The 19,312-nt window shown below is 48.1% G+C and overlaps 1 protein-coding gene across 9 annotated transcripts in view; it reads right to left on the bottom strand.

The window, feature by feature from the left end:
• Positions 1 to 19,312, bottom strand: part of ACACB (acetyl-CoA carboxylase beta) — a 2,187,049-nt gene that overhangs the window by 541,222 nt on the left and 1,626,515 nt on the right. For all 9 annotated transcript variants that reach the window (XM_085633342.1, XM_085633341.1, XM_085633344.1 and 6 more), the window contains 2 exons: positions 6,675 to 6,818; positions 5,967 to 6,087 (listed from right to left, as the gene is read on the bottom strand). In XM_085633342.1, the coding sequence (XP_085489468.1) occupies positions 5,967 to 6,087; positions 6,675 to 6,818 (265 nt within the window). The remainder of the gene's footprint in view (positions 1 to 5,966; positions 6,088 to 6,674; positions 6,819 to 19,312) is intronic.

Below are 19,312 nucleotides of genomic sequence, written 5' to 3'. Positions count from 1 at the left end.
ATTTGACATAATGTCAAAAACAGTTGTCCAGAGGAAACTCTTTTCAGATCTGTGTTGATGGCGCAAAAAGAAAATAATTGACATCAGCACGCTGGGGTGGTGCCTATATAGGACCCACACATGTCCCTTCTGGAACAGACAACGCAGCTGCTGAGCCGAGGTGCTGCTCAAAAATTTCCAGATCAAGCCTGACACCTGGGGTAAGGAATCTGCGGGAAGAAGTCACCATCAGATACCATTTTATATAGTTGACTCAGGAGTGCATATAAGAGGAGAAGAAACACTTCACTACTATTCAAGAAGTAGTAATATCCAGTGGGCAGAAAGCCTGTGATACAGGAGGTATGAGTTGCAAGATTTCTCAGTGTGATGTGTGCCCAGGACCCAGTTACTGGGTCCCCATGAGGTGTCCCAATGTTGAGATCTGACGCAGAGGACCAGCAGTCTTGTGTGCAGATGGTATTGCTGCCTTGATCCAACAGCAGGGGAAATGGACTTTAGCTATATATCAGTGAGGTCAGAAACAGAAGATATATTTGCTTGGAGACTCTGTTGCCTCCTGTGATGAGGCACTAATGACCCCTACAATGATGTCAGGTGCAAGCCTTAGCATGGCAACACAGCGAACAGGGCCAATACCGAGGTCTATGGGGCACCAAAGCATTCCCCTCCGCCCGCATCACTGCCAGGTACACTGTTCCTTCATTTCTGTACTACAGAGGTCCAGCTGCCTAGATGTTCACATAGAATGTAGGCAGGAAGTCACACCTACTCAGCATTGCAGCATTTCTCTCTACTCTCAGTGCAGAGCATGCCTCTGAGTAAACTATTACTGTGCTGGTTTGCCCAACCTGAGCCCCTTCACAGCACTCAAAAGCTGAAGGGAGCCCACACAGATCAGCTTAGAGTTTGCTTCGCTACTGCATTCAGAGCAATACATTCCACATACTGAAAACAAGCAGATGCTAAGACCCTGAAGCACTAGTAAGCTTGCCGTATGGTCATTTCTTACAGTGCATCAGGGCCGCCCCAACTTACAGGAAAAAGGGAGTTCTTGTTTCAGTGACCATTATTTTACAAATATCAATGTCTGTTCTCACTTTTCAGGTTCCATTCAAGTCAGAAAAACATTGCATGAACTATAATAGCATTTAGGAGTGGACTGCTGCTGCTTTACCAGTAGGATTTTGAAGGTAATTGTGGAGCAGATGAGAAGCAAGTTCTACCCACATTATGCCTGGCTACCAAAACCCTAAAACACTGTCCTCTCACTCAAGAGGTGCAGATCTTCTGTAAACGTGTGGAATTCCCTAACAGAAGCTTATTTCAATGATGTTCAACTGTAATAGTGGCATTTTCTATTTGTTACAAAGAATCTTGTGGTATTTGAGATTTTCACACAGAAATCTTATAATTAGAGAAAAACTTTCAAAGACATCTAAAACCAATGGCAGCGCTGACGTGATTCCGTTGGGCTACACTCTGAGCCCCGGGATCCCCACATCACCGGCGCAGAAACTACCGCAAAATGCACAGGTGCTGTAAATATAGGCTACACTGAACACGGAGGACAGTGCGGCAAGGCGTTTTACTTACAGGAAGCCATCTGCGCAGTCTGAAACCCAGCGGCCCTGTTCACTGTGCAGACCTCAAGATGGCGGCGGCCACAGACGAATGTTAAATGAATCACTGTGGCAGGCGTCGACTCCCCGAGACTACAGGAGTGGTCGAGCAGACGTCATGGTTCGGAAACGGGACTCGGCCCTCCAGATCTTGGGAGTGTTACGTGTGGCGGAACGAGGGAGGCCAAGCCCACTGGAAAACTCCCAGCTACATGAGGCATTAGGTGAGAAGGCCCGGCCCCTCGGGGGGAGACACATGCATTTGCCACGACGGGGGGCGGAGGAACTCCCTGGCATTCCCGATCGCCACCACCTTAACTAGTGAAGACACTGGGGGTCCGTGCTCCACGGGCCTTTGAAGCTGCCTGTACTCATGTTGCCTGACCTTAAAACAGCACCCGGCGGGTATTGATGCAGACGGGATCTGAGACACCCGCCTGATGAAAATGGCAGCAGTATAAAAGATAAGAAGGTGGCCATAGGGAGTCCATTGGGCTGAAGGCCTGCGGCTGATAGGACAGGAGGGGTCATAGAGCCAGTTATTCTTGAAGCCATTGGGAAGGAGACTTCGCTGGTCGTGCGGGGGGACGCATTTGTGACTGGAAAGGGGCTCACTGTTACCGTGGCGTTCCGGCTGTCTCGTGCGGAGACCAGAGGTTAGCTCGCCCGCTCTTACCGGCCCTTCTGAAGATTTGACGCATCCCAGAGGCTCTTATTCTGGACTCACACCTGCCTAGTTTTGATGCGGCCATGCGCTGACCGAGACCCCCCAGCCCAATGCCACCGAAGAAAACCCAAGCCAAAAGGGTTTCTAGCTATTTCATGCCTGCTGAGGCGAGGGCGGCAAACTAAGGGGACTCGCTGGAGACAGTTGGAACAGCTCTCACCCGAGAAGACCTGCTGGCATCATTAAAAGAATTGAAAAAGGAACTGAGAGAGGTCATCAAAGCGGATATCAGCGCATCGCTTGAGGCATTCTGGACGGAGGTTGAGACCAAATTGGTGGCGCTACAGGCGGATATAGACTCAGTGGGCACCTGTACCATGGATTTGGAAATGAAATACCAAGAATTGGAGGGTCGTTTAAAACCTTTGGAGGAAGGAACCAGCACTCTAGGCACTCAACTATGTGCCACCATGCTTAAAGGCGAGGACCTTGAGAAGCGTTCACGAAGAGACAAAATAAGGGTGAGGGGCCTGGAAGAGGGTTGCGAGGGTCCAGACCTAGAGTCATTCAGGGTGAGGCTCTTCTCAACAGTCCTGGGAGATGAGAGTCCAGAGGTCCAGCTGGAGCAAGTGCACAGAGTGGGCCCAAGTCTCCCCGGAGAAAATAGGTGACCAAGAGACGTTCTTGCGAAATTCAGCCCCTACAAGGTCAAAGAAATGGTCCTACGGAAAGCCAGGAACACTGATAAGGTCTCCTTCCACGGTATGACAAGGTGCTCCTTGTTTCAAGATGTGGCCCAGGCAACGTTAGCCCGCAGACAACAATTCCGCCCGATCACAGAGGGAACACTAACTCAAATATTGGTGGACCTATCCCTTTGGCATAGCCTTTCTCTTTGACAACAAACAATATCACTTCACAGAACTAGAGGACGCAGCAGCCCTACTTGGTCTCAAGATTGAACCACCGCATCAGGCAATAACCTTGGGAGAAGATCACTCGGATACATCATCAGTGCGCCGCTCACCGGGGGATAGGAAGGGAAGAGAGGGCCAGGGCGGCGTTGGTAGAGGGCATGCGGAACGATGGAAGGGCATCTGGCGCCTCCGAGTGACCATCACAACAGGCCCACCTCAGCTGGGGAGGGCAGCGAGGGGCCCAGAGGGAGCTACGGACAAGGAGAAGGATAAGGATATGTCACACGCAAGCACTTGGGAGAACCGAGGCGGGTACAGTTGGGGGGGGGGGGGGTTGTTGGGGTATGGGGACAGGAGGGGGGAGGGTGAAGGGAGGAATGAGACTATCAGGTAACAGGAGAAGGATTAAGGGACATGTAGCGTGTAAGGATGGAGACGAGACATGAGATGTGAGATTCAGGATGGTTGAGTGAGACTTGATTATGTTCAATGCATGATGTTTATGGTATGATTGGATGACAATAAAAGACAATAAAGTTTGTTTAAAAAAAAAAAAGAAACAGTGCGTCGCTCACCCACACCTTGGCAGACTTCCAAGAGAGGGGGCAAGAAGTCGAAGACCTGATCTACGCAGAGACGCTGCCTTCTGGCCCAGGACTGGCCCTTTTTGCACCTCCTGGTGGGCAGATAGCCTACAAGAAAGACTCTGTGGCACTGCCTCACTAGGCGTGAAGGACTATAGACTAGAATCTACAGTGGCGGAATCCCCACTGCCTGGTGGGGCATGTGGGAACTTGGTCCTATCCGAACTACAGGTGGTAAGATGTTAGATGCCCAACATCCTGAGCTAAGGACGATGGTCACTAAATTTGTTTGGCAGGGACGAAGAAGCCAGTTATCTTACTGCCTATTGACAAGAGCTCGCTTGGAGGGGGGGTCTTTCTCTTCCTTATTTTCATACATATTACACATATTACAATGCCGCTCAACAGACAGACAGATTGCAGGTAGGACCATATGGAACTTGCTATCGAGGCCAAAACAACATAGGGTGCCTAATGTTAATCTCAGCACCCCCACAGCAACCACTCTCCAAGTATGGGACAAAGTTACTAGGACATTACCTTTAACTACTTTTGCTTCTACTTACACTCCCCATCCATTTTAATCCTGCTTTCTCCTCAGCACTTTCAGGGGGCCCTTTAGACAAATGGGGAGACGGGGGATGCCTTATGTTATCCGATCTGTTTAAGCGGGGAGAGGTACGAACATTTGCGGAGTGCAAAGACCCATTTAAACTGCCGCCACGGAAGAGCATCATTACACTCAACTCAAACATTGGGTGCAGCAGCCCGGGAGCGTATGGCTGCAACAAGGGAATTGCTCCCGCTTGAGAAATTCGTGCAGTCTGGCATTACGGCCAAGGGAGGCATTTTGCTCTTCTAATCCCTGCTATTAATGGCGGGTCCCCAGTCGACACCACGACATAGAAGGTTCTGGGATTCCCTGGTGACCACTCCCATAGGGGAAAAGCAATGGGGATCTGTGTACAAGGATATTGCTAAATACAACCGCTCTATGCATCACAAGGAAGCCCACTACAAAATTATGCATGAGTGGTACTTACACCCCCAGACATTGCAAACCATATTTCCAAACACTTCAGACAAATGTTGGCAAGGCTGTGGACTTCGGGGAGATTTTTGGCACATCTGGTGAGATTGCCCCTCCATCCAACCCTTGTGGAAGGAAATCCTGGCACAAATTAAGCAGATTATTCGCTATACAGTCACTGAAACCATTGAGCACACTCTCTTGGGGGTTAGGGACCCTAGTCTGAAGCACCAAACTCAGGGGGATCGTTCCATCATGTGGCTCTGCCTGAGGGCAGCAAAGATGGCAATAGCAGCCGCATGGAAGAAGCCTGAGGCTCCCTCCTTCTCCCAATGGTTTGGTCGGCTATCATTAAAAGCCGAGCAAACAATTGGCCCTTGAACGAATGACAGATGTGATCGAGGACTCACGTAAGAGCTTTGATTACATCTGGAGCCCCTTGGTAGAGTACCTGTCGGAGGGATTGCCCCTGTTTGCCTGCGGGCCCAGACTGCGAGCTCTCCATCTCTTTCAAATATAATGGACGGGGACACTCCGTGATCCTGTTGGCCGAGGGTAGCCTCTGGGGCCAGGGTCGTGCTCCTTGGATTGACCCCGCACCCCCTTCACGGACTGACACGGGAGACCCCGGGCGCTTGGGTGGCTTCTGTTCTATATCACTTCCAGTTGCTCTGAGGTAATAATACAAGACGTCACAGAAATGTTTTATTTTTCCCTTTTTTTTTTTAGGTGTTAGATTTTCCTCGTTTATGTATTTGTATCTGCATAGCTTCTGTGGACCTTCGAGCACAGACTACAATTGGTTCTTATAAGCAGTATATCTGAGGCGCTGAGGAGATGTATTTATTGTACCTGAGCTCTGCTTATGTGTAAAATGTATGCTGAGAACTTGTGGAAATGCTGTGTTGTAAAATCTGGCTAACCTGTTTCTCTTGGCTCCTGCACTGTGCTCGATTGAGCTACCTAAAGACCAATAAAAAGATTTTGACACAAAATACTTCAGAAAGTCATGAAAATTAAATCTGCTGCATCTTAATCAAAATAAGCAAATCAATGCACAACACTTGTTAATACAACTATCCACCAATTTCAGCAGTCTTTAAATGATTATATATAAAAACCATCTAATGAAACCTAATTACGTACTTGGATGAGGTCTTCCAGCAAGCATCCACCGTGGATCATAAGGGGCTTTGCAAGGCACAAAATCAATTTCCCTTTCAATTGGATCCTTTGGAATAATAACAGGCACAGGGCTATATTTATCCTACATTAAAAATAAACATCAATCAGTTACAAAGTAATGATCATGACACTAACATGCATAGTACAAATAGTGAAAGACTTGCTATTTACTTGCTCAACCAAGCATTCAGTCTCAAACTATATAACAGTCATGGATGAGACCCAACAAAAGGCAGTGAAACCATTTTGAGACTGGCTGTATGGCACCAGTGTGGCTTCTATGTTAGTGTAACACATTACAAATACATTTTATGAACAACCTCCTTAATAAGAAATAGAACCTGTTTGATTTAGACACCTAGGTATTAAGTACATGGTTTTGTTCACATTGCATCTGGAGCTACTGAAGAAGACAAACCATTTTATGTTCATGTTAATATTGTGTTCTCTCAAAATTTATGGAAAGACATCGGCTTATCGCACACAAGTAAATATATCTATATACATCTGCATATACAATGATGAAATAACTAGAGAGAAAAATAATTGTACTTCTGCTAATGATATGGCAATCTGTACACACATACACTATACTACACAGTCTATTTGTTTGCTAGGTAACCTATCCATGTCGTACTGAAGCATCAACAGATTATCACTGTACATTACCTTTGGCATGTATGATAGCCACTCTAAAATGGTATATACTCCATCAAAATCATCAGGAACCGTTGTGTGGGAAACTCCGTTATTATGCATGACTTGCACCCCTCCTAGCTGGTTATTGGATGTGTAAACTTCACGACCGAGCACCTGTTTAAAATATAGTAATCCAATTAATCGTATAGTTACTCAAATATATACATTGTTAGCGTCATCATTACAATTGCATAACAGAGTGAATTTTAGAGATCAGACACTTTAAATGATGAGTATGACCAGAACCAACAAGCAAGCATTGTCAAAATCAAACGGTCGCACCTATGCGAGAGCTATTGGCTTTGCCAATGTATTTTAGCCATGTTGTACACCAGCGTGGCTGCTCTACAGCATGGCTAAAAGTTAGTGGAGTAGAGGAGAGTGGTGTGGAGTGTCAGAGCGGAATGGCGAATAGTGGAGTAGAGAGTGTTGTAGAGTGAAGTGACAGTGTAGTGTAGTGTAGTGTACTGGAGTGGCATTAAGTGGCATACAGTGGAGTGAAGTAGAGTGGACTGGTGTAGAATGCACTGGCGTAGAGTGTTGCAGAGTATAGTGGCATATAGTGCAGTAGTGTAGAGTGCTGCGACATAGAATTAGGCAGTGTACAATGCAACGTCATAGAATGCACTGCATATCTTCTCCTATAGTTCCATCATCACATTAATTTTCCAAAAACAGCCGATTATAAAAAGACTCCATATGCTGCCAAAATTAAATAGAAAACACAAAGAGCCATAACTTAAAAATATCCAAAATTCCACTAAACTACAAAGTTCTTCCTAATCTTGTAGTTCACGAGGATATTTGATTAAGGTAAGCAGATACACTGTGACTGGTCGGAAAATGCATCCGCATCTCAAACCCAGAATTTGGTGAGTTAGATAATCACTTCGTCTTAGCAGAAATGCATTTGAGCAAATAGCAAAATAGTTAAACACCGGAAAGTTCTCCGGATTGAATGAATAGGAAGTACGATTCCCTATTAAGCCAGGTAACTTTTTTGAGAACATTTGATTAAGGCAAGCGGATTCACTTGGAGTAGTCAGGAAATATGTGAGCACTCTAAAGCCGGAAATTAGAGACTCTTTTTAAATATAATTCCTGACAAAAGGATCTTTTAGCTAAATGGTAATTCAGCGAATGCTTATTTGTAATGACGCCTTTGTTGTTCAATCTCCTTTGCTTTTATGAGCTCCATTGCATTTTGAATATTAAGTAAATAAATGTACATGCATTTGAGAACATTGCTATCTATTTTTGAGAATGTGTTTGTTTTTGATTTTATCAGTAAATGTGAGTTTTCTAGTTATTTTGCAAATATTCATTTTTAACAGCCCTGAAGAAGCGGCAGTTCCCTTTAAGCCCTGAAACATGTGTTGGCTGTACAAAATCAAAGAAACCAATTAATGCACTTGATGTGAATGGAAAGCAACTGTATTGAAATTTGAAATTGTTTACCTGTACTACATCAATAACATTTAAATAAGCAACACTGAATTTTGGAAGTAATGTTCCGCACGTAAAGATACAAACTTGCAAAATGAAAATGATGAACTAATGCAATTAATATTGTATTGATATGTTCAAGAAATACATTCAATTATTCTTTAATTTAAAAAGTGCTATTATGGTTTTTTTCTTTGGACCCTTCACTAATTTGTAATATTTATTGTTACAGTGGTTCTTGATACATTGGCATAGAGTGTTGCAGAGCATAGTGGCATACAGCGCACCGGCACAGAATCTAGTGGCGTTCAATGCAGCGTCGTAGAACACAGTGGTGTTGATTAGAATGCGCATTGTAGAGTGCGATGGCATAAAGTGCAGTGGTATGGAGGGGGTAGAGTAGAGTGGCAGAGTGCAGTGGCGCAGAGTAGAGATGGGCACAGAGTGAAGTGACAGAGTGCAGTGTTGCAGAGTGCAGTGGCGTGGAGTGATGCAGAGTGCAGTGGCGCAGAGTAGGGTGATGCAGAGACGTAGAGTGGAGTATCCTAGAGTGCAGTGGTGTGAAGTGGAAGGTTGTAGAGCAGAGTTTTATACAGTGCACTGGCATATAGTTCAGTGTTGTAGAGTGTCGTAGAGTGCAGTGGTGCAGAGTGGCATAGAGCGCATTGGGGTAGAGTGCAGTGGTGTAGAGAGCAGTGGCGTATAGTACAGTGGTGCAGAATAGAGCACAGTGGTGTACCGTGACGCAAAGTGCAGTTGTGTAAAGTGCATTTGAGTAGAGTGCAGTGATTTAGAGCAGAGTGGCATAGAGTGGAGTGAGGTCGAGTACAGTGGTGTAGCGCACAGATGCATAGAGTAGATTGTTTCAGAGTGGAATGGTGCAGGGTAGAGTGCAGTGGAGTAGAGTGGAGTGGAATGGAATAGAGTAAATTGGTATATAATGCAGTGGCATAGAGTGCAATGGTGCAGAGTAGAATAGAGTAGTGAACAGCAGATTGGCGTAGAGTGTATTGGCTTAGAGTGCAGTGGTGTAGAGTGCAGTGACGCAGTGTGGAGTTGCATACAGTGGTGTTGTGCAGAGTAGAGTGGGGCAGCCTAGACTGGAGTGGTGTACAGTGCAGTGGTGAACAATAGAGTGGGTAACAGAACACTGGCATAGAGTACAGAGGTGAAGAGTAGAGAGGTGCAGAATGAAGTGGCAGAGTGCAGTGGGATGGAGTGGCGTAAAGTTAAGTGGTGCATAGTAAAACGCGAAGAGTGGAGTATAGCTGGTGTGGTAGTACACAGCCTTTGTAGACAACACATTTTCAATTACATTTGCACAGACATACAGTCTTACTAATAAAACTATAGGCACACAAACTAAAATGTGTGGCAATGGCATCACCTAATGCATTGATTTGTATTGATCATATTAAAGTATTTGTTTACAACACACTTCAGAATTTGTATTTTAAAAAGTGCTTTATTTGTGCTTTCCCAATTCTGATATGCTCTGAAATACCTGCACAGTTCATTTAAATGTTGTTGTGTGCTAGAATAAAACCCTTTCCTACCCCTAGTATTCAGTAAGATTGTTACATAAATCTTCTCACTTTGAAGTCAGAGAATGAAAAGTAAACACCAAGCTCCCTCAGAAGACAAAGCCTGAAATTGTGACCTCTGTCTTTGAATGCACAGCAAATGTGACAAGATAAGAACAAGATTTTCAAGCATGTTAACAGAAAAGAACATTTGTGGAAGAACACAGGGAGAGGTAGTGTGAAAAGGCTTTGCTCCTTTGGAGGGATGAACGCACACTGGACAGCCTAAAACAAATAAAGTCAGCAAACAGAAAGCCAGAAAATTTTAGCTACAAACCAGAAAGCCTATGGTAACGGGTGGAATGCATTCCTAGGGAACCTTTCTGAATGTCCCCAAGATGTCTTTAGCAAACCTGACAGCTGAGCTGTCTGGTAGGTTTTAACCTAAAAAGGAAAGCACAGAGTATAGTGAACCACAGTCATTCTCTTTTACCAATAGAACAAGTTACTTACCTTCGGTAACGATGTATCTGTAAGAAACATTAGGTAGTTAGATTCCTCACCTTAGAATATCCCCAGGCGTCAGACTGGATCCGGAAGATTTTTCGTCAGCAATACCCCTTGCGCGTCGCTAGGCGTCGTCTGCGGCTCCGCGTCCGTCGTCGGCGTCGTGCGCCGGAATGATGTCGTCGGAGTACTTAGATGCCGCCCTCGCACGCTGACGTCAGTTCTTGTACACAGCCTTCCGCGCCAGGAACGCAGAGCCATGCAAGATACCGAGACTGGTGCCAAAAAACTCTAGGGCCCTGAAAGGGATAGCCTTAACCCTAGATGTCAGTTCGCAGAACGGGGAGGATGGGTGGGTCGGTGAGGAATCTAACTAACTAATGTTTCTTACAGATACATCGTTACCGAAGGTAAGTAACTTGTTCATCTGAAAGAAACACGTTAGTTAGATTCCTCACCTTAGAATAGATACCCAAGCAATACCATCCCCGGTGGTGGGTCTGCGAACCAAGATCACACCAGAAAGTCCTGGAGGACAGAACGGCCAAAGAAGCCATCCCTCCGGACTTGGCTGTCTAGGCAATAATGCCTGGCAAACATGTGTAGCGAAGCCCACGTAGCCGCCTGACAGATGTCCTGCAACGGGACTCCCCGTCCCAAAGCAGTAGTAGCTGCTGTAGCCCGAGTGGAATGGGCGCGCAGCCCAACAGGAGGGTCCTTTTTCGCCGAGTAACAGATTTTGATGCACAAAACGACCCACCGGGAGATGGTCCGTTTGTGCACAGCTTTTCCCTTCTTAGCACCCACGTATCCAACGAAAAGCTGGTCGTCCACCCGGAACTGTTTTGTGCGGTCCAAATAAAAGGAGAGCACACGTTTTGGGTCCAGACGGTGGAGCCTCTCTTCCTCTTTGGAAGGATGCGGAGGCGGAAAGAAGGTGGGCAAGGTGACAGACTGCCCAAGATGAAAGGGAGTCACCACTTTCGGCAGAAAGGAAGGACGAGGCCGAAGAACAACCTTGTCCGGATGAACAGATAGAAAAGGAGGCTTGGACGAAAGAGCCTGGAGCTCACTCACCCGTCTAGCCGAGGTGATGGCTACCAGGAAAGCAGTCTTAAGCGTCAGAAGACGAAGAGGACAATTGTGAAGAGGCTCAAAGGGAGCGCACATCAGAAATGTGAGAACAAGATTCAAGTCCCACTGAGGCATTACGAAAGGAACAGGAGGGAACCTATGAGTAATGCCTTTAGGAAAGCGTTGAACCACAGGGGACTTGAAAAGAGAAGGCTGATCAGGAAGCCGTAAGAAGGCAGAGAGGGCAGCAAGATAACCTTTCAAGGTGCCCAGGGCAGAGCCCTGCCGGGCCAAAGAAAGAAGAAAGAGGAGAACCTCAGAAAGAGGGGCGGAAAGGGGATTCACAGCCTTGCTGTGCACCATGCCACAAATTTGTTCCACCGGCAGGCGTATACCGTCTTTGTGGAGGGACGCCTGGCTGCCAGAATGATATCACAGACTTCAGGAGGCAAGTCAAATGGCATCAACTGCCGCCGCTCAATCTCCACGCATGGAGGTGGAGGCTGGACAGGTTCGGGTGGAGGACCGCCCCCTGCTGCTGCGACAGAAGATCCTCCCGAAGGGGCAGACGTATCGGAGGATCGGTCAACATACTGAGTAGCTCGGGATACCAGTACCTTCGTGCCCAATCCGGAGCCACCAAGATGACTTGGGCCCAGTCGTGCCTGATCTTCTTCAGCACTCTGGGCAGAAGTGGTATAGGCGGAAAGGCGTACAACAGACCGCAACTCCACTCGCGACGAAAAGCGTCGCCGAGCGAGTGCCGCCTTGGAAATTCCAACGCGCAGAACTGCTGACATTGCGCGTTCTCTTCGGTGGCGAATAGATCTAACCAAGGCTCTCCCCACTGCTGAAAGAGACCTTGCGCCACTTCGGAGTTCAGACGCCATTCGTGATCCATCATGCACCGGCAGCTGAGTTCGTCTGCTCTGGCGTTCAGAGAGCCTGCCAGATGTTGAACCACTAGGGTGACGCCCTGGTGTTCCAGCCACGTCCAGAGGCGCAGAGCCTCCTGACAAAGGGTCCACGACCCCACCCCGCCCTGTTTGTTGCAATACCACATGGCGGTGGTGTTGTCCGTGAACACCTGCACGACACTTCCCCTGACAGAGGGAAGGAAGGCTTTCAGTGCAAGTCGGATCGCTCTCAACTCCAACAGGTTGATGTGGAGGCGAGACTCCGCCGGAGACCAGAGGCCTCTGATCTCCGCCTCTCCCATATGGCCACCCCATCCCAGGAGGGACGCATCCGTCACTACGACATGATCCGGTTGGGGAAGGGAGAGGCTCTTGCCCGTGACCCAATTGCGGTCCGTGAGCCACCACTGCTACTGCTGTGCAGTGCCCTCCGAGATCAAGACATGGTCGGACAGGTTGCCGTGATGCTGGGCCCACTGAAACTTCAGGTCCCACTGCAGAGCCCGCATGCGCCGCCTGGCGTGATGCACTAGTAGGATGCAGGAGGCCATCAGCCCCAGAAGCCGCAACACTAGCCTGACCGAAACCCAGGACAGAGGCCGAAAGATGGGAATCAGGGCCTGAATATCCCGGACCCGCTGCTCCGGCGGATAGACCCGGAACTGCGCCGAATCGAGAACCGCTTCGATGAAGAGGAGCTTCTGAGAGGGACTCAGGTGTGACTTCGGCACGTTGATGGAAAACCCCAGCAAATGCAGGAGATCCGCCGTAGTCTGGAGGTGGGAGACGACTGCCTGGGGCGAGCCCGCCTTCAACAACCAGTCGTCGAGATAGGGGAAGACTGGAACCCCTGATCTGCGCAGATGAGCTGCGACCACCGCCATCACTTTCGTGAACACCCGAGAGGCACGGTGAACTGAAAATGCTCCTGGCCCACCGTGAACCGCAGGTAACGCCGGTGGGCCGGCAGGACGGGGATGTGGAAATAAGCGTCCTGCAAGTCCAACGCTACCATCCAGTCTCCAGGGTCGAGGGCAGCTAGAACCTGAGCCAAAGTCAACATTTTGAACCGTTCCTTCCGGAGGAAGGCATTGACGTTCCTGAGGTCCAAGATAGGGTGTAGGCCCCCTTTGCCCTTCTTGGGAACCAGAAAGTAGTGGGAATAACAACCACAACCTACTTCTGGGCTGGGAACGCGCTCGACGGCCTCTTTGGCCAAGAGGGCCGAAACTTCCTCTCGCAGAAGATGCAAATGATCCTCCGAGATACGGTGGTGCTGCGGTGGCATGGCTGGAGGGGTCGTCTCGAAGGGGAGGGAGTAGCCCCTTCGGACGATTTGCAGCACCCACCTGTCCGAAGTGATGGTACGCCAGTGGAGCAGGTGATGGCGAACTCTGCCGCCCACTGGCGAGGAATGGGCCGGAAAGCTCGGACTAGGAAGGCTTGGAGGCGGATGCTGCCGGGGTGGATGTGGGCTGACCGCGTCGTCCTCCAGAACCGCCTCGGCGGAAACCACGTCCGCGACCGCGCGCAGGATGGTTCTGCGGCTGGTGGCTAGGCGGACGTGAGGAGGCACCCCTTCCTTGGCAACGAAAGGGGCGAAAGGCGGAAGTTTGCGACCGCGGGGCCGAGAGGCCCAAGGACTTGGCCGTAGCCCGGGAGTCCTTAAAGCGATTCAGCGCACTGTCCGCTTTCTCACCAAAAAGGCGAGTGCCATCAAAGGGCATGTCCATGAGAGCGCTCTGGACATCCCCCGAAAAGGACGTGGACCGCAGCCAGGCGTGACGTCTAAGCGCCACTGAGGTAGAAATCGCCCTACCCAGCGAGTCCGTAGTGTCAAGCCCACATCGGATAGCATGACGTGCTGCATCCCTCCCATCGGCCAGAGCCTGGGTAAGCAGAGTCCGGGCCTCCTCCGGGCACAGGGGCAGCACGTCCTCCACCGTATCCCACAGAGAGTGGGAATAACGGTCCAAGAGACAGGCGGTGTTCAAGGACCGCAGACCCAGACTAAGGGAGAAGAACAGCTTTTTGCCAAACTGTTCCAGTCTCTTGGAATCCCGGTCCGGCGGAGCGGTCGGGAAGGAGGATTGGGAGGTAGAAGCCTGGATAACCAGGCTCTCGGGAGTGGGGTGTTGGGACAGAAAACTGGGGTCGCCCGGAGCAGGGCGGTGGCGCCTGGCGACGTTCCTGTCCACAGGAGGAACTGTGGAGGGCTTGGACCAGGTGCCCTGCAGAACGTTAATGAGGGCCTCATTGAATTGCAGCAGAGGCTCAGTGGAGCTTGCTGCAGACTGAAGCACCTCAGTGAGGACTTTAGTCCTCACAGCCACGGCAGGCAGCTCGAGCCCAAGGGCTGCGGCCGCCTTGCGCAGCACCACAGAGAAAGCAGCACCCTCCTCCGAAGCCACAGTCGGAGGAGAGATGAATCCAGTGTCTGACGAGGTATCCAGACCACTGGCCTCCCCCAGTTCATCCGCCCAGTCCTGTGACAGCTGAGCCTGAACGGCCATAGGATCCTCGCATCCCTCCCAGTCGCCCCCGTCATCCGATTCCTGGTAAACAGGAGGAAGGAGCGGAGCCTGACGATAGACATAATGTGTCTCTAACGGCGCCGTACGGGGCGTCCATCGACGCCGTAACGGCGCTGGGTCCGGAGCGGGGCTGAACTGGGGCTCGACGCCGTGCGGAGCCGGCGTCGGAGGTGGAACCGGTGTCGACGCCGGCGGAGGAGGCGTGACTAGGTCGACCGGCGTCGACGGGGACTCGGGGGCGAGTCCCTCGGGAACCTGCGGCACCGGGGCCGGAGCCAGTGCCGGGGCCGGAGCCGCCGGCATGCAAGGTTGCCCAGTCCGGTCCGCGGGGCCCGAAGGCGCGCCAGCGGGCGTCGTGGGCGGAGCCAGGCGCCTCATGGCCGAGAGGAAGGCACTGACTTCGGCCGGCGCCGCGTCAGTCCCAGGGACCGGCGGGTATGGGGACTTGCGCGGCGGGGGTGGAACCACCCTGACCCTCGGCCGAGTCGCGCGACCGGCGAGGGGAGTCCGAAGAGCGGTGTCGCCTCTTGGACTTCTTGGAGTGCTTCGACTTACCCGAAGACTTGGAGCCAGACGAGCGATGATGACGTCGGCTGCGGCTCCGCGACCGATCCTTGGACCTCCTCCTGGACCGGGATCGAGAGCGGCGCGGAGCCGAATGGCGAAGCTCGAGAAGCTTACGGGACCGCTCCCGTCTAGCCTTCGAGGTCAGGGCCTTGCAGTCCGAACACGACTCCGCGTCGTGGTCGAGGCCCAAGCAGTAAAGGCACCGGCGGTGATGATCCGTAACCGACATCAAGCGGGTACAGTCAGCACAGGCTTTGAAACCAGGCATCCTACCGGCACCGGAGTCGAGACAAGATCAAAAAGGATCAAAAAACTTAGTCAAAAAAGACTAAAAGGGGTAGCTCTCCCGGATCTGCGCTTACTGGCGCAGAAAAAAGAAGAACTGACGTCAGCGCGCGAGGGCGGCGTCTAAGTACTCCGACGATGTCATTCCGGCGCACGACGCCGACGACGGACGCGGAGCCGTAGACGACGCCTAGCGACGCGCAAGGGGTATTGCTGACGAAAAATCTTCCGGATCCAGTATGACGCCTGGGGATATTCTAAGGTGAGGAATCTAACTAACGTGTTTCTTTCAGATATTTGAGTTATTTGAGATTCATTTTAAAAGTTAACTGAAAGGTAAAAGGTTTTCCAGATATTTTGAGGTGGCTCACGTTGGGATAAGGATTACAAGAATAAGTGAGTTACTTAGCAACATTGGTTCTTTCAAAAATATGTATTTTCCAAAGTGACTAAAATGTCACCACACCCCCTTTTAATTTATCTCACATTTACCTCCCTGCCATTACTTTGATAGAACTCTTACACTGTTTGTATTTATGAAGTTACAAAATCATTTAGCACGAATAATCAGAAAAATGACCTTCAAGAAAAGTATAATTTAGTGTCAGGTTGAAAATATTTGTATATCAATTACAACAATGTTACAGTGTGGAATTTACGTTTAATATTACACCGGTTTGCATAACTTGGTTCAATTGAATATACAATTTACAGTTAGAGATATTAAAATGAATGAATAAAATTAATTCAACTTTAACCTATAAAGTGTTTATTATCCTACAAGGATAGGTTAACATTAGGGTTAAAATAAAGGTCATAGTTATCTTACTTAAAATTAGTGTTCGGTCAAAATTAATACACACAATATAAATAATTTCCATTTGATTTAAATTAATTTAATATATTTAATTATAGGGCTTGTGTTGGCATTGGTATCCCAATAAGGTTTACATTTTAATTAAACAGGGTTACTGCTAGAATCAGCAATAATTTAATAGAATAAATCATATTTCTATTGGTTTCATTTATTTTGCATTGTGGTAAAAATTAGCATTAAGATGAGGTAATGTATTTAATTAAAGAATAATAGGAGGTAATTCAATTCATTTCAGGGTTATTATGATGTTCTATATTAATGTAGTTTATTGTAATGAAACGAAATAAAAAAGAAAATTATGGAAATGTCTAGCATTATGGTTAGGTTTAGGGTTAGGTAGATGGTCAATATGAAGGCAGCACACAATAAGGTAAGGTGGGAGAATCAAAGGAACATCGCAGTCAAATAGAGAGAAGTAAAGCCATGGGGAAGTAAAGATAGAAAAAAATCAACCATTTTCCACAAATCAGCACAATATGTACCATGCCCTACACAGTACAGACCTCTATGCAGGGTTGTATGCTACTGATCTGAAGTTATTATTAAACAATTAACAGCCCTTGAAAAGATGCGGAGTGTTTTATTTATTGAAAGTGTGCATTTTATGCAAATATCACTGCAAACAATTCATGTTGGCAGACTACAACATGATAACCAAATACATTTTACTATGTTGCAATTATGAACTGAGTTTTTTTTATGTGTTCTGCTATCTTTTGGGATTCTTTTATTCATAAGACATCATGTCAAACAAGGGATCTTAACCTTATAACATGTTAAAGACTGGTAAGTAGTTTCTGATCTCATAAGATTCCATACCCATTATTTAACAAACACTGGCCAAGCTATTGAACAAGACACAAGAGCATGCATGGTTAGTAATCTCGGATTGAGTGTTCTTTTAAAGAAATGCTCATTCCAAGATGGTCACCAATGCACATGGATTCGTTAAAATGAATGTGTGCGTCTTGATGTATGCGCACTATGGCGTCATAACGCAGGCAGACAGTTTTAATTTCTCTTTCTAACTTGCAGGACAGCTATGTTACAATGTTAAATTAAAAGGTAGGGAAAAAAAACATTTGCAAAGGCAACAGGTCTGTTGTTGGTAGTTGGCCATTTGGCTTTGTCAGTGTTTATGTTTTAATTGTTTTGTTTGCAGACAAGCACCTAGGTAGCAGTGCTGGGGGAGATGCAGGACCATCCCCGAACTAAAACAAGTACAGTCTTTTATATGTAAAAGCACAAGTTCCACTAGTGACTATGGCACTGTCTGAATGTGCGCATTGTTCAAGGGCAGAATGCCATCACTCACAGTCAAGAAAGTGAGTTGAACCTTTGTTCCAAATAGTGTTAGGTGTTGGATGGAAGCACATCCAAAATACAATTCAGCAGACCAATGGATAACAAGAGTAGACTGAAAGCCGTGATGTCTAAGTATAATATACATGCACTTTTATTAAAAACAAAAGGTCTTAGCCAATATGTGACCTAAAACAAAAAAGAAGTATGCTTGACGCCCAAGCAAATACATGACTGGCGAGGAACACTTTGCCGTTGCAAGCCTCTTGTTAAAAGAAAATAAAGAATGATCGGACCGGGGGAGAGGTTGGGGGAACAAAAGGAGCATGGGCGATAATGCACAAAATCAATCAAGAGGCCTGGAAGCACTTTGCAGCTGCCAGGTTCTTGTAAAAAGGAAAATATGAAGAGTGAATAAATCATGGGGAGCAGGATGAGGAGCCGGGCGAGGAACAGGATGGGGAGTGGTTTGGGGAGTATCAGAGAGCAAGGGAAGGGGAAATGAAAGGAGCGCACTGGGGAAGAAGAAAAAGCAGTGTGAGACCAAAGAAATGCTTTAACTCCAATAGAGTGCGGAATATAAAATAAAAAACGAGTACCCATAACAATGCAGTGGAAGGACACAACAAATCTAATTAAAAGAGTGAGAATTAAATGCTCCTGGGTGGGACAAAAGCATGAACAGAGAGGAAACAATAAAGGGCAGACAACTGCATTAGTTAACAAAGCCATCCAATCGTGAGCAAGGGGCCTATTCTAAGCCCCAGCCTTGAACAACTAGTTGGCACCCGTGGGCCTGCAGGGCAAGTACAGGGACATGGGCATTTTGCAGGTCCAATGCTACCCTCCAGTCTCCAGGGCATATAGAACCTGAATTTTTCCTACTGCAGTAAGAAATTGAGAGGTAGGAAACCAAATATAAGACAAATGCCTCTTTCCTTCTTCTGCAATAGGAAATAGCATGAGTAACGTTCAGTTCCAATTTCAGATGCCATGACTCTTACCTAAAAACAGCCTGAGCTTCCTGCAGCAAAATGGATAAGTGCCATTCTGAAAGCTGCTCAGGTGTAGATGGAAAATGTGGCAGACTGGAAAGGAATAGCAGACAGTAGCTCCTCTGAACTATCTGCAGGACCCACCTTTAAGATGTTATGGCCTGCCACATGTGAAGACAATAACGGATTCTGCCTCCCACACGGTGGTCATGGTTTGACTATGGGTAAACCAAAGCTGCTTGGAGTCTGCTGCCTGAGGAGCTGCAATCTCCAAGGGGGAAGTATGATGACCCTGAGGGCCTGGACGAAGTCTGCTGGATCCCCGACCCAGATTCCAAATGGACTGAGGTGCTTGTTCCTGGGGTGGTGGGCCTTGCCGTTGTGGCAATGCCACTAAAGGGGGCAAAATGGTTTGGGATATCGTCTGGTGGTTGAGGAGAGACCAAAGGATAGTGCTGTGCCTCTGCTTTCTCCAAAACGCTCAAGTGAATACTTAGCCTTCTTACCAAATAGGCTAGACTTATCAAAAGGCATATCCATGAGTGACACCAGAACATCACCCAAGAAGCATGACGATCTTA

Source organism: Triturus cristatus, chromosome 11, assembly GCF_964204655.1.
Source record: "Triturus cristatus chromosome 11, aTriCri1.1, whole genome shotgun sequence".
In the NCBI taxonomy this organism is placed as follows: Eukaryota; Metazoa; Chordata; class Amphibia; order Caudata; family Salamandridae; genus Triturus; species Triturus cristatus.
This window is presented reverse-complemented; position numbering and strand designations above follow the sequence as displayed.